Genomic DNA, 15,834 nt, shown 5'->3' on the forward strand with positions numbered 1-15,834 from the left:
TTGGAAGATATCTGGTTTTTTGAAGAGAACTTTGTGTTTACAGCCCTTTCCATCTCAGAGCTTTGATCCTAGCCCTGGAGGGCTACAAGCTTAGGAGAGTGTCCTGCAGACTAGCGTGCAGCTGAGCACAGAAGTCGTGTCATCTTGCTTTGGAACTTCCGTATCAGTGTTTTTGTTTCTGAAAACAAAGGCTCTTTGCTTTCTGTATGAAAATCAGCTCTTCTGTTGTAGGAGATGAACTAACATTTAGCTCCTTTCTCAGACACAGATGCATTTCAGTGCGATGTTCCCAAGTAGAGCAATGATAAACGTCAGATTTGGGTATCTGAACCAGAGCACTTTACATTATTATAGGTGGTTGTTTTTTGCAAAATGACGCTTAAAAGCCATGAATTCTGTCTCTTGTGGTGCCAGTGACCCACAAGTAAAAATAAGTGTTTTCAGCATATGTGGAAAATATCTGATCATTTTGTGCATCCCTTTGCTTTTCAATATTTTTTCAGGTTTACAAGGCCAGAACATCTAGGAAGCAGTGCCAAAATCAAATGTAGTGGTTGCCATAGCTACCAGGAATCTACCAAACAACTCACTATGAAGAAGTTACCCATTGTGGCCTGTTTTCATCTCAAAGTAAGTTCAGAGGGGGCAGACAGAGCAGAGGATGTGTACTCCTCTCTGAGAGGATGAACTAAATTCCTGGATGTGTCTTCTGGCTTTCACCGACTAATCTTTTATGATATAAACTCATACAAAGAACAGCTTGCATGCCCAGCTAGATTTTCTATTAAGATAGTATTACATTATCTATAATGTAGCTTTGCAGTATGGCTGTGGGAACCTAACAGTGAAAATCTGGAAACAAAATAGAAGGTAGTACGATACCTGGAGCAGCGTAGAAACCAATCTCCAGTAACACTTATTCATCCTTCATGCTAAAAATTTTACCCTGGGCTTCTGCTGGAGGAATGCCAGAGAGGAGCTCTGTATTGAAGGAAACCCGTGAAAAAGTTATCGTTTGCAATGGAGAAGGCTTCTTCTATCTTCCCAGCTGTGATGTAGTTTTCAACATTTGCAGTCCAGATTCTGTCAGATGCAATGATGGGAGATAATGTCAGATAGTTTAGTGCTGTACAATTTATGTCTTAAATGTAAAGAATGTGACCGTGGTGCAAAGTAGGCAGCTGTTGCAGAAGATGAAGGTCGTTCTGTGTCAAGAGGCCAAAGGGTCCTTGAAAAGTGATGCCACAGGCCTTTGTAGAAGCAGCCACCGTAGGCATTTAACTGCATCTTTGATCTGCTTGAGCTTTTCAGATTGAGACCACTAAGTTCTTGAGCGTCTCCTGGGACAGAATGACAAGGTCCTCTCATTGCTAGGCAGCAGCTGATGACCACTGGCCTCAGCTCTTACTATGACCAATGTTTCAAGAAACTGCCTCTCTGATGATGATACTAGTGTCACATAAGCTACATAAAGAAAAAACAGCATTTTTACTTATGGCTGGAAACAGATTTTAAAACAGCAGCCTATGCGCTGTGTACAAGCGAAGGCTTGTCTTGCTTCTCTTTCCAATTGGGGAATGGTGAATTGAAAGAACACACGTTTCAGCCTTTTGCTCCAGAGACTTTGTTCAGTTGTTCGATTCTTACATGGTTTCTAGGCTTTGAACTTTAGTAAAACACCTGGGTAACTTCAACAGTGTTGGAATTAGACCCTTATCTTGTAGCTGTTGTGGCAAAGTGCATGCTGAACTTTGCAGCAGCATGGAGGCAGTTTTTCTGGTTTATTTTCCAGTAGCCCTTTAAGCTAGGTCAGTGTGTTCATCTTGGAAAATCTAATAATCTGTCTGACTGTAGTGTTACAGTCTCACTGAGCGAGTCACGGACTGTATTCAAGAAATGATTGTAGTTTAGAGTTGTTAAATTACACAGCAACTCTGTATCCAGCATAGCAGCAATTTAAAATTTATTTTCAAAATCTGGCTTGTACAGAAGCTTGTGAATGAAATGCAGAGTTCTTGACATGAAAACAGAATGCCATACGAAGGCATATATTGGTGAGAAAAGATTGATTCTGCTTTCTACTGGAAAAAGCTGTTACAGGTGGAAAGAATTCCCTCATCTGTAACTTAGGCCTTTTCAGGCAATCATCCCTTCAGATGTTCACCCTATGTACCCGCTGTTCTTCCGGTCCATTTTGAGTATCAACCGAGGTGATAGGCAACGTGATGTGCCAAAGATGCTGGCCTGACTGGAAGAGATAGTAGCAAAATTCCTTTTTTTTCTTCTTTGGCTGTTTGTGGTCTTCCCGAAGATCACTCTTTTGTGACTGTCTTGGGGTTTCAGGAGTGGTTGGCTGGCTCCTTGGCTTTTGGGGGAGCTTGAGAGGTGTTGGGGCTCTTGTTTTTGTTTTTATTTTATTATTGCAGAGTAGTTGGCAAGATACACCTAGATTCTGCTCTTTGGGCAAGGCAATGTGAATGTGCTCACCCCCTTTCCTACACTCAGTTCAGTTTTTGTGTCATCCAGAATGATTGAAGATTTTTTTTTTTTTAATAAATTACTTTTCCCAAAGTGATTGTGTTGTCCAGTCCGTGCAAAATGCAAATTTCACTTCATGTGTTAAAGCAAAAAAAGAAACACAAAAGATAAGAATTACAGAAATCTAAGCTTTTCACGTCTGGATCTGTTGCTAGGGAATTGTTATGGCACCACAATTTGAAAATAATTAACTTGAAGTGTAAATAGAGCAGAATTTCTGAGAAATGGAGAGAGAAGCTGCCTTTAAATAGAAACTCATTCATCTCTCTCTGGTATTTGTTCCTGTTTCCATTTAATGTTCAATCGAGAAGATGAGGAGAGGATGGTGGGCATGGCAGGCTTCTTTTGGTGGAGGGACGAGGCTTTTTTTATTATCATATTCCATTTTTGCCTTGATTTGAATTGGTATTCCTGTGTAGGCTTGACTCCTGTCACTTGAGACGATTGGATGGGTGGATTCAGTGTGCGAATCTGATGACAAGCTCTCATTGTCACCGGTTCTGTGTGCTGCTGTAGGCAGCAGCTGTGTGTTTGAACAGTGTGTAGTACAAATGAACACCGCTTTGGGTAAAGGCTGTGTGTGCTCTCTCTGTTTAATATCTTTTTTTTCTTAATCTCAGTTGGGAATAAGTTCGTATGTATAGATATTAAGGTAAACAATCTAATTAATACTGTATTATTATAAACTGTATTATAAACTATAATACAGCATTATTATAAAATACTGTATTATTATATATAAAACTTTATTTATATATATAAACTATGTATATAATTAAAACTGTATTATTATAAAATTATTATAAATAAACCTTTATAAAGTTATAAAGGTTTATTTTCCTGGTAGAAATGTGTTAGCATTTACGCAGGGGTTCCCAGCCCAGATAGTTAATAGAAAAAATCTGGGGAGACCCTGGATACTGACAGCTGATATGCTTTCGTGTTGTTGTTCCTAAGCTTAAGACACTTGTAAAAGACAGAAAACTTAGCCTTTCTCTAAAGGAAAAAAAAAACAAACATTCTTCCACTTTGTCTCCAGCGGTTTGAACACTCAGCCAAACTGAGGCGAAAGATCACTACGTATGTCTCATTTCCGCTGGAGCTGGACATGACACCATTCATGGCTTCCAGGTGTGTATCAAGTTCAAAATCCCCCAAAGACCTGGACAGAACTGTTTACCAGTTCATACATGTGCATCATGAAACATGGAACATCCTTGAATGAAGGTTATAGAACAGTATGTATAACGATCCTTCCGCTGTAAGCTTCTCCTTGAGATGTGCATCTTTTCTAAACTAATTTTTAGATCAACTATTGAGTTTTGTTGCCAGAAAAGGTTTTCTATTTATTTATTTATTTTATTAATATGTGTTATGTTTCTGGTTGCATGTTAAATTTATCGACTCGGATCCATTGTGCCGTCAAATCTCCGCTTTGGTCCCATCACCTGGGTGCCTGCCACCGGTCACCTTGTGTCATTAGGCAGACTAGACGTAACCTAATGCCTAACCTAGTATTTCTGAAGTGACACAAATCCTTCCTCTTTACTCCTGCACGCATGCAAATCTGGGTTTTTTTTGTTTTGTACCTTCAACGTCTGTTTAGAGAAGGCTGCAAGAAGAAAAAACACAGTCCAGATTAAAAATAGGTATTTCTAATTGGTGTTTAAACAGAAACAGTAAAACTTCTCCCACCCCCCAGGTTTGTGAAAGACATGACATTTATATAAATATACCTTTATGAAAGGAATTTAATCAGCTTCGTTAACGAGTATTTGTCAGGTATTCCATTCAAATATACAAGAGGATATTCAGATTTAATTTATCCCTGAAGCAGTGCAGAAAGCCCCAAAACATGGCAGCTCTTAAAGTAGTGGCTCTATTGGATGCTTAAATTTTACTAGTAATTTCAAGCTTTGCCTCCCTCCCCGGCCCTTCCCCTAAAAAAGAAAAGTAGATGCTTCTGCCAGGAGAGAAAGGAGAGCCCTAAAGCTCTGCTAGATAGTGTTATATTAAGAAAATAAGGTTTATTCCAGTATATTGTGGAGATTTTGGGACTTCCTTGTTCCTCTGTGGTGAATTCTCCCCGGATAGAACAGGCTCTGCTGATGAAAGGTATCAAGCGTGATGGGATAATCAGCAGGCATAACTCAGTAATCTGAATTTCATCGGCTAAGAAATAACAGCATAATCCTATTGCTGCTGTCGAAACACAAAATTAATTTACAAGTCAGAGGCGGGATGATTGACCCATCACAGGATAAAGGATTGATGTAATTAGATATTTTTCCAGGTTTAAAATACAAATCTTTTCTTAACCCCTTTTTAAGCTTTTTGGATGGGACATTTGACGTAAACAGATCTGCATTTGCAGCACGGAAGCCTTGACCAGGAGGAGAAACGCTGTTTCTTATGTAGCTTTGCTGTGAGAACAAATAAAGCATCTTTAGCATCCTAATCAGCAGCCCTTCTCTGCTGCTGAGCGGCGTTGGGCTCATGGATAAGGACCTGGATTCGGCAAAGGGGCTGTGTCGTGTACAACCTGTTTCCTCCGTTTGGGAAGCCACTGCTTTAAGTGACTGGATTTTTGTGTGTGTTGCAGTAAAGAGAGCAGAATGAACGGGCAGTACCAGCAGCCGACGGATAGTCTAAACAATGATAATAAGTAAGTGGTCCATTCCATGACTCCTCTTGTGAAAGGTGGTTGGTTTCTAGGCGGAGATACACGGTCCGATGTATATATCCCGTGGTGCGAAGGGTGTTACCGTGTTTGACAGCACAGTAAGTCTGAACTGTTGCAAAATAAAACTTCGTTCACTACAGTTGCCCGCCCTCTCATGGTTTTGTGGCAGCTGACTTTCAGATCTGAAGGTGGTAACCCCAGCAGTAGTTCTATGAGCAAAATTAAAAGCTGTGGTTACAGTATTAAAAGGGATGGGGGTTTCCTGTAAATAATCCTGTTTCTCTTGCAGTAGCAAAGGGAGTTCCAGAGGACCGAAAGAAAGTTTATAGAACACTGACACTCAAAGTCCCAAGTTGATGACCCCAGTAATTCTGGGGTCTCTTGGGTTACGTATTGATTCCACCCAGAATAAATGATGGGTTGATACAGGACTTGCTTAGGAATGTAAAGGGAGTGTAATTGAAACCAGTATCCATAGCTTCATGGGATGGTCACACAAACCTTATCTTTTTTTAATGAGGTTACAGGTTTGGTTGCTTCAGTCATGTGCCGATGTTGTGTATTTAAATTCTTCAAGGCACTTCATTTGGTCCTAAAAGTTTCATTAAGAAACGGAATCACACAATAGATAGATTTAAAAACTAGCTGACCAGGGGTTAGTCATAGAGGCAGATACCAGGCAGGTGCTACGTGTGGTCTCAGAGCAATTGATTCTTTAGATGGATGTTGTTTTAATAGTGTTAGCAAACATCTGAAAGAAAACACAACTGAGAAAACACAACCTCGCTGTTGAGCTTTGCACATGTCTTAAGTTGGAGAAGCTGTTAACAATGAAGAGGATGAGGTAATAAGAGCAGTGGCATCCAGGCCGCTTAGTAAACTGGATGCCAGTAACCAGCTGGGCAATCTTTGAACCCTCCATCTGGGACCAGAGAGTGGTGTCCATCCTAGTTGGATTGAAGGACTCCACTAGGAAGAGGGTAACGTTATCCATCAGTGGCTCTGTGGACAGACAGCTGAATCAGTGCCTTGTTGCGGCACCACTGCCTCAAAAGAGCTCTGTGAACTTTGAACATAAGTGGGACAGTATCAAGTGAGATTAGAGAGATGATTCTACGGTTGTGCAGCTGTGTTTATATCCCAGTTTGAGGACAGCATTTTAAGGAAGAGTTCAAGAGAGTGGAGGACGTTTGAAAAAGAGTTGCAAGTGTATCTAAGACTGGAAGTAAAGTCTTACCTTAGAACAAAACGGCCAAGGACACCAGTCGTCTCCTTTTTAAGAAAAGAAAAGGAAAAAAAAAAAAAAGTTGAGTGACTTGATTAGTCTGCCAGTATCTTTCCTTGAAAGAGAGGTGTATCTGCTAGTTCTCAGGCCGACAGGCAAATGTACAGCAGCACTTGAAAGCTGGAAGTTCAGGCTGAATATATCCAGTATTTCCAGATTAAGGACAATTATTCAGTACAATAATACATCACTAGAAACGTTTAAGATTAGCTATGTTTAATACTACCTCCTTCTCCGTCCCCGTACCTCGAATGCATTTTTCCGGTTCCCTAGAGTAACTAGTTCAGGGAAACAGAAGGTCAGAGTAGATAATCAGTGGGTCCTCTTCAGGAATACATCGATATTGATCTATTTTAGAAGAAGAATCTTTGGTAGCCAGTGTGGCTAAAGCTGATGGCTGTCACCAGACTGGAGTGTTGCAGAAATACCAGGACAGAAAAAGAAAAATGTGGTTCTTTTCCCGGGGCAGGGATACCCACTTCCCAGTTAATGTTCAGAACTGGTGATTTATTGATGGATCAGATCTTTTTCTATCGCTGTTTGTATTTATGAACACAAGCTTCTGCCTGTCTAAAATGTGAGTTGGTTTTTCCCTTTTGATCCACATACTGATTAACTCTTTCCTGTACCAGGTATTCCTTGTTTGCAGTAGTTAATCACCAGGGAACCTTGGAGAGTGGGCACTATACCAGCTTCATCCGGCAGCACAAGGACCAGTGGTTCAAGTGTGATGATGCCATTATCACCAAGGCTAGCATTAAGGATGTGCTAGACAGCGAAGGGTAAGTTGGGAACTGGAAAATGGGGAAAGGGAGGGAAGCTTTGGCCTTTCTTGGGTTTTCCTTGCTTGCAGTTAAAACACCATTTCGTCATAGAGAAGACTTAATTTCTGTCCTTGAATATCTGACGTCTCTGTGAATGTATCGGCGCTTCAGAGCGTGGCTTTATAGTCCTGGATTTGTTGAAGGAAGAAGAGGGGAAGGATGAGGGACATCAGCTGACTCTGCAGAGTCTGTAATGGCTCCTCGTGTCCAAACTTTTCTTGCTAATGGAAGGGACTCTGAGAACCGAAGTGATCCGACCGTCCGGTGTAGGAGCAGATTTACCTCCATGACACAATCCAGTCTTTGCAGAACCTTTGGGTTACTCTGAGTGTAAAAGATGGAAAGAAAAGCCATTAAGAAAATACTGTGAAAATAGAGCGGGAAGGCTGTATGGGAGGCAGGTACGGAACGTGAGCTGTTTCTTAGCTCGGGGCTTTAAATTAATTTCAGATACTTGCATTAGGCAAGTGTTGGGAGTGCAGGACAGTAGTTTGCAAGGGAAGCATCTTGGTGTCCCTCATTTGAGGGAAGCACTGGGGACCGGTAAATGCTTCAAAAATAAGGTAACTTGAAATCTGAAGTCTTCATTTTTGCGTTTTCGACTATGGGCTTGGTACTGGAAAGATTAAGCCTTTATTGTTCTTGTTTTAATTATTCCTGACGTTTCCATGGATGGCTGCAGATGTTCGGTCTGTAATTTTTTTTTTTAACAGATTTTCCCATTTTTTTTCATTTTTTGAGCTTCAACCAGGAAGTAAAAAAAAAAAAAAATCTATCCTAAAATATCTGATTTGTAGTGTTAAATGATTTGACAGGGTAACTTCTGCTTTGAGGTCAGCAGAAAAAGGAGTTTGTTTTTCTTCGATAACGAGTGGCCAGCTCTGGCCCTCGGAGGGGGGATGTCTGTGGGAGAAACTGCCGTAGGCAGGGAGGAGAGGACACGCCACACAACTGCTGCCCGTCCCTCCCGTCCCGTTAAAGGCTGGTTTGAGCTGTGATCCGTTTCCCTGGCTCAGATAAAGGCCGACACTAAGTAGATGTGCACTAAGGGAAGCTCCGTGGGGCGTGAGAGGGAACGATAATAATTGGAAGGTCTCAAAAGTGCTTCGAAGCATTTTAAGTGACCCTGCCCCGGCGTGTGGGGAGTAAAGAGTACGTAGAGATGGGTCCGGTTCCCCCTGGCGTGTAACTGCTCGAGGGCTGCGCTCCGTTACGTTGCAGCGCACATAATGTCATTAAGGACGGGAAGAATTTCATCCCGTTGAAACACCAGATTTGAGTACAGATTGAGACATTGGATATTGGAGCTGGATCTGGTTGGGACACACGAGTTTTCACCCACGTGCCTGCTTCTTCGTTTTGCTGCTCTAACAGTAAACGGCAGACGGTTTGCGATAATGCGAAGTGATGCTTTGGAAATGTGACTCTAAAGCGACGGTCCCATCTTAAAGCACCTCTGTTGTATTTTTTTTGTCACGGTAGTGTTAAGCGGGTGCTGCCTCTCTGGGCACCAACACGGTCCAACCTTCCGAAATCTTTCAGGTTCCAAGTAGATTGTACAACAAGAAGGTTCGACTGTTTGAGGTACAACTGTTCAGCTTCCTGAGTTGCTGGTAAAATCATTTCAGCTGGTTTCCCTCCTCCTCATCCACGGTTGGTGTAGAGAGCTGGCATGTCCCTGGGATCGCTTCAAATTGAAAAGAATAACAAAATTAATCATTTTTTATGATTGCATCAGTGGAAGTACTGGTCTGCTCCGACGCGTAGCGGGAAGCTGAAACTGCTCCTCTGCTTTCTTACAGGTATTTGCTGTTCTATCACAAACAGTTCCTGGAGTATGAATAGCCTTATCCAGCAGCTTGTCAGATATAAACAAGGAAGAAAATAAGCAAGCCTTCTGAATCGACACACAAACCTACCTGAAATGAAAAGACCCGTTAAAAAACAACTAGCACTGAGCTGTAACAGGACCTACTTGACACTGACTCAAAGCCTTGGCGGAGAAATGAACAATGTCCAACGTGTTTGCAGTCCCGCAAGGACAAAGGGGGAAAAAAAAAATAAATAAAAGAGGCTACAGTCAGTCACTTAACAGAGGAAATATAAAATGAAAGGAATGCTCTGGGTGGGGGAAACGGGAGCAGAGGAGTCCGGGCGCTGGTACATCTCCTATGTTCCTCCAAAATGTGTGTGGGAAGGCAAGGGTTATACCCTCATCTCCATAAGCATCTTCTCCATTTGGTGCTTCAGCTCCAACGACCAATCATATAACAGTTAAAATTAAAAATCCAAGCCCATTTTTTTATGCATATGGGTCTGAAAGCAGTAGAGTGGAGGAGGAGGGGATGACACAACTAAAGGACTTTGCAAGTATCTTTTTATTTGTGAATTTTAGTTATTAAATAAATACAGTATGAAACTATTAGGCTCTTTTTTTTCCAACAACCGTAAAAGAAATCCTGGATTGTGGAACTGAAGCTACAGTACTGAGACAGGTTTTCAAGCATGCCTGCTCGCACAGGTAACGTGCAATGCCATCGGACTGCCCATCGAAAGCATCAGCACAGAGTCTTTTCTGTTTGAGCCCTTTTTTTTGTTTTGTTTTCTATAAATAGCTATTTTCTTAATTTTTTTTTCCTTTTATTCCCTTTTTTTTTTTCACGAGAATGAAATTCATAAATGCAACCATCAGTAAAAATGAATGAATTGGCGTGTTTATACTGTAAGAGTGGTCTTGGTTCTTTTTTTTACCTCTTGTGAATAAGTTTGAATTTCTCAAAATTGCTTGTTTTGTTGTTGCTGGTTTTGGTTTGGGGTTTGGGTTTTTGTTTTTTGGTTTTTTTGGGTTTTTTTTTTTCCTTCCTCCCTCTGCTGCCTTCCGAAGGCGCACACATATATATATATATCTATGACACTTGAAAAAACCTCAGTATTGAAAAATGTACCATCTGTTAGAAACGGCTGCTGCTGGGGGCAGCGTGGAGCGATGGATCTGCTGCTATTGAGCACTTCTGCAGTGCGCTCGGGTTTTAAGTAAACACCACATTTTCCTGGTACGTGCTGGGCTGGTGCTGGTTCCTTGTATCCTCCCACAGGAATTAACTCCTCACGTGCTCCTCTCCTCCCCGCAGAACCCCTGCTGCCGTGTCGGTTGTCCTTAGCTTGCGGCGCTCGGTGCCACCAGCCTACTCTGGCTTTGTCACAAACGCGGTTTTGCTGCTTTTCTCCCCCTCCGCCACTGCCTTGCTTTTATTTTTTTAAAGCAGCTCCTTGGCTCGTGGAGATCCCAGCCCCTGCGCTGGGTCTTGCTCTCGGGAGCTTGGGCTGTGGGTTGAATTGCAGCCTGTGAGAGAGAGCCATTCGGAACGTAGAGCGTAAACGAGCAAAAATAGCTTTTTTTTTTTTTCCCCTCTCTTCCTTATGGAATGATGTGTAAGAATGTGTGTAAATTGGTGTGAGAGCCACACCAGGAAGGTCATTAAGCTCTGCGTGTGTATCCAGACAGCCATTCCTTGGCTTCACCAGCGTGGTTGAACACATGGAGAGGTCTAACCTTTTAGATTCCGTGCTTTAGAAGAGAGTTACCGGTGCCCGACCTGCCCGGGACGGGTGGGGAGCGACCTGATTAACGGAAGAAATAGGAGGAAAATAAGGGTTTGTTCGTTTTTTAAATGAGCATCTTACCCGAGCAGCTGAACAAAAGGACGGTGGAACTGCGTTTGGTTTATACACGAGCTGGGAGAGCACCAGGCAGTTCCGTACGTGGAGAGATTCCCGCGACAGCTTGCGAGAGGGAAGGAAGAAGGGACGACAAAACTCAAGCACCTTGAGTAGCGCATCGGAGACGGAAAATGCTCCGTTGGGTTGTGGGAGTCACCCAGGCAGCCCGGTTTCTGCAGCAGGGATCGCGTTCCCTGGGTTTCGCGGCCCGTCTCGTCACGCTTGAAATAATTTTCAATTGTAATTGGGCGCCGCAAGATTTAACCTGAGCCTTCTCGTCGCCGATGGAAAACGGCTGGAGAAATGCAGCTGAATGGTGCACCCGCAGGAACGGGGGGGGTCCCTCCCTCCCTCCCCCCCTCCCCGAACCGGGCAGGATGGCGCGCAGATGCTGGGCGACGCTTTCTGCCCCCTTTTTAATAATGCAGCGAGCTTGCGGAGGAAGAGGAGAAACCAGCCTTTCCCATTATCCCCAGGGCTGCCGCTGCAGTCGGTCCCCACCTTGTCCCCTCGCCGGAGGAGGAGGAGGAGTGCCACCGCGCGGCGACGGGGCTCGCCCCAGCAGGGATGCTCCGCTTTGTGATGCCGAGGGCTCAGCCTTTTGGCTGCCTTTTTGGTTTGGTTTTGGGGTGGTTTTTTTTTTTTGATGCTGGAGCCTGAACGAATGAATTCTGTTTTCTGCTCGCACGCGCTTGGCCGCCGGAGCTAATGCGGTCTGGTTCGTTAGTGCTTTAGAAACAAATTGTTTAGGGACGAGGCCAAACCATATAAATCAGCCTTAATGTTGATTCTGTTTTCTTCCCCCCACCCTCCCAGGCTGGTGAAGAGGGCTCTGCTTTGTGCGACCGCACCGGCGCAGATGGTTTTCAGGGGGAGATTTCGGTGCTCTGGTTTGAAAAACAGAATTCCTGGTGTATTAAAAGCTCTTATTCTTTTCTTCCTCCCCGTGTCTCCCCACCCACCCCGTGTCTCCCCCTGAATCGCACCGGGCGCCTTTCTATTTCCAGCAGCAGTAAATCAGCGCAGGTTGCTAGAGGAGGAGAAGAGCGATTCTTTTTCCCCTCTTCCTATAAAAATGGAAGACCAGCTGCTGTCGCAGGAGCAGCAGCGCTACCCCTCCTGGTGCTTTTCCTCAGACGCAGCCTCCTCTTAACCCTTCGGCTCTTCAGGAGCAGCCGCGCAGCTCGTACGCCGGGAGGTTTCTCTCTGCAGAACTCTCTTAACCTCCCCTTTAGGATAAACGCCGGCCGCAAGATGCTAACGAAGGGCTGATGAAGATGCGCCTCCCTCACGCGCTGCCTCCTCCGTGCGTGGTGGGGGGGGGCGGGCAGCTTCAGCGCTTGAGCCCCTTCATTTCGGGGAGCAGTTTGGGGGTGACGGGTTTGTTTTGAGGTACGGTTTTGTGTCGGCACGGCTTGGTCTGTTGTGAGGAAGCGTCTGGAAGCGACTGGAAACAACGACCGGGGTGATGCAGGCTCACATCGGAGTGTATCTGCCAGCAATGAACGCGGCTCTACACGGGGCACAAAAAGTAGCCAGAAAGTGGCTTTCAGAATAATATTTTCTTGTTCCTCAGCCACTTGGCTGGAGACGAAGCTTTACTTGATGCTGGTGCCTAATGAAAACCTGAGCGAAAGCAGAAATTTGAGAATTGACTAAACCCTCAGCTGGATGCTCTGGCTCCAAATCAGTGCCCTTAATTCCAGGTAGTTTAACTCATCCCAGCTCTGTTTGTGTCCCATAGTTACAATGTCCCTCTGGTATTTGGAGTGGTGTCTCCAGGTGTGCTCCATCAGGTGGGCTGTTGGCCAGTGGCTGCGAATGTGAGACCAAACCCATTGATTCCTCTTGGTTCTCCAGCATCCAAGGGTTGTATCTGGAGCCCGTGCGTTATCCTCACTGCTGATTTGTTCAGGTTGCTCCGTGTTACCTTTTCTTTCGTATTTTGGTAACAGTAGTTACGTTCCCTGAAGGAGGGGAAGGAATTCTCCCCTCCTGCATATCGGGGAAGGACTTGGCTTCTGATGAGTATTTTCCCCAGTTTCAGGGACTCCAGGCTCCCTGGTGACAGGGGACAGCCCCAGCCCAACATGGGCTTTGCCTGGGTGCCAGAAGGCGGGTGGCCTCCTGGGCCAGCTGGAGCAGGAGCTGCCGCTCGCCAGCGCCACAGAGTGAGCCCTTGTGCTGGTGGCACAAATGCTTTCCTAAAAGCTTTCTCGTTTGAATAATTGATGCCTCTTGATCCTCAAGAGATGCCCTAATTGCAGAACTGGTGGCACATGTTATTTCCATCCTATTTTTAAATAAGGTTCTGAATCTCCTTGCACAAGCGGCGTGGCTGGGGGTTCCCGCGGGTGACGAGTGCCTGTCCCTGGAGGTGACACTTGAATGTCTGTGGGCACCGGGGCCAGGCTGAACCTTCCCATAGTAGCTCCGTGGTGGGAAGGGGCAGCGTGACAAGGTGCTGCATCTGCTTTAGGATGGGTTTCCATCTCCTGGAGCCCCCATCCTCGCTGGGAGGTGGTTGGGCAGAGGGGACAAGGGGGCCGGGGGCTCTCCTGGCCCTGGTGCCTGGGGACGTGCTGGGAGAGCCCCCGGGTAAGTGCAAAACCCCTTTGCCCTGCAGAGGTGGGGGGAGGAAACCAAGAAGAGGAAGAGAGACAGAGCTTTCGGTGCTGGGGAGGCCGGGAGGTCGAGGGGGAGTCCCAGCCTGAGTGGGAGGTCAGGGTGGTGGGAAGGCCAGGCGGGAGTGAGAGTGGAGGACGTGATGCTGCAGGAGGCCATAGAGGGAGAGTGACACTGCACAGCGGTGGAAGGTGAGGAGATGCCAAGAAGCTTTGGGAGGGCAAGCACCACCAGGAGCCTGATGGAGGACAGAGGCGGGGAAAAGGCTGAGAGAGGTGGAAGAGGAGAGTGAGGATGAGCAGGAGCGGAGGCTGAACAGGGATGCAAGTGGAGAGTGGGGGAGGCTGAAGGGTGTAGAAGAAAGGCAGAGCAAGAACAGATGCTAAAAGACGATGGGAGGGCAAGAAAGAGTGAGGCTGAGCTGGAACAGAAACTGAGAGACCCGGGGGAAGCTGATGCAGAGCTTAGTCTATGCAAAGATGCAGACCGATGAGAAGTTGAGGCTGAGTAAAGGTGGGAGGCCAGAAGGGGGTGGGAGTCTAAGGAACAGTTGAGGCTTTGCAAGGGTGGAGGGCAAAAGTGGATGAGACTCGAACAGTTGAGGTTGAGCAAGGGTTGAGGCCAAAAAGGGATGGGAGTCCAAAAGAGGAAGAAATGAGGCTGAGCGTGGGTGTAGGCCAAGGTGGCTTCTGGGGCTGAAAGACTCTTTGAGGTTCAGAGGAATTGGGAAGCTAATGATGCCGTGGTATTTGGGGCCACGGTGTTGGAGACTATGGGAGCGGAGGCCTCAGGACTAGAGATGACAAGAACTGACACCATGAGACCAGAGGCCTTTGCAGCAGATTCCACAGGAGAGAAACAACAGGAGCTAAGGCCATGGAAGATGATGCTATGGAGTTGGAGGCCCGAGGGGGGATGACTATGTGAGAGGAGATGCCAAGAGGGTCTTCAGGTTGAGAGAGTGGGAGGTAGAAGAGGTATTGGAGGGTGAGAGTGTTGGAGGCCCAGGGATGGTGGGAAGCCCATGGGCTGTGGGTGCCGAGAGAGGGTGGGAAGTGACAAGAGTGTGAGAGGTCCAGGGGGAGGCCCAGCCAGCGGAGGCTGACGCTGTCACTGTACCCTGCCAGCGGCTTGCTCGTGGCCAGAGTCTGTGTTTTGTTTTCTGCACGTGTGTGTAAGCCCTTGCTCTCCCCATTGCACGGTGGGGTGGTGGCCTTCAGGGCTCACCCGTTGTGTTTGGGAGACCCATCCGAGTAAAGCAAGATTTCAGATTTGCAAAGGCTTATTTTCTCCCCTCGGATGCGAACGCAGGGCGGTACAAACCTCATCCCTCGTGCTGCTGGGCGATAGGACTTTGCTAAACAGGGACAAGGTGAAAGGCAATGCTCTGGGATAACGAGATGGAGAATTGTCAGGTCGGTTCCTGGAGCAATCCAAGGCAGCAAAACTGCCCCGCGTACCGGCTGTTGGACCAGCGCGTGGGCTCTTGGTCCTCATCTTAAACCATCCTGCACTTTCTAGTTCTAACGGGTTTCACGTGGCCCTATCACCTTTCTGCTTTGTGACCGGACATCACTCATGGCACGGGTGGTGTTGTGGTCACCACCGGGGTGGTGCCGCCTTTAGTGATAAGAAAACATTGACATTTAAAGAAATACATAATATGAAGGGGACAGAGTCTGTTACAACTATCTGTTCGTGATTTCTTCACCTGCTTTCCCAGCACCAATTTGTGCATCAATTGACTCACATTTATACTTCCAAGTTTGAGGCTCTAGCTTGAGAAAGTGGAGGGGATGAGCTCCTGCCAGCAGTGATTTCTCACCAAGTGAAAAATTCCTGCATTCTCCTTTAGTGAAAATGAGAACTTCAAGTTACGCGTTAAAACCCATATTTTTCCGTGGTAGCTTTCAAAGCCAGGTCAGATAAAAATCTTCCCTCAAAGCAGCTCTGTCTCTAGCTGGTCCATCGCTTTTACCAGCTATTTTGAGTAACCCAGACCAGATGTACATAAATCCAGTCTTTTAGAAAGTTCTCAGCCTTGGATGAGTTTTCACATTGAAACCCAATTCCACTGGGGATTTTGGTGCTTCTCCCAGCTCCTCCCGTGCAGCATCGTGTCCTGTAACGAGGCAAAGCCCCACCATCACCCATGACCT

General features: G+C 45.8%; 1 protein-coding gene across 2 annotated transcripts in view; it reads left to right on the plus strand.

Annotated features, from left to right (window-relative positions):
* USP22 (ubiquitin specific peptidase 22) overlaps positions 1-10,107 on the plus strand; it is a 112,931-nt gene extending 102,824 nt beyond the window's left edge. The window contains exons 10-14 of one of the 2 annotated variants that reach the window (XM_074158267.1): positions 504-630; positions 3,578-3,669; positions 5,141-5,203; positions 7,139-7,288; positions 9,133-10,107. In XM_074158267.1, the coding sequence (XP_074014368.1) occupies positions 504-630; positions 3,578-3,669; positions 5,141-5,203; positions 7,139-7,288; positions 9,133-9,175 (475 nt within the window). In that variant the 3' untranslated portion in view covers positions 9,176-10,107. The remainder of the gene's footprint in view (positions 1-503; positions 631-3,577; positions 3,670-5,140; positions 5,204-7,138; positions 7,289-9,132) is intronic. The other variant, XM_074158268.1, reaches the window with a different exon arrangement.
* Positions 10,108-15,834: the final 5,727 nt, after the last annotated feature.

The sequence above is a fragment of the Numenius arquata genome, chromosome 14 (assembly GCF_964106895.1).
Source record: "Numenius arquata chromosome 14, bNumArq3.hap1.1, whole genome shotgun sequence".
Taxonomy (NCBI): domain Eukaryota; kingdom Metazoa; phylum Chordata; class Aves; order Charadriiformes; family Scolopacidae; genus Numenius; species Numenius arquata.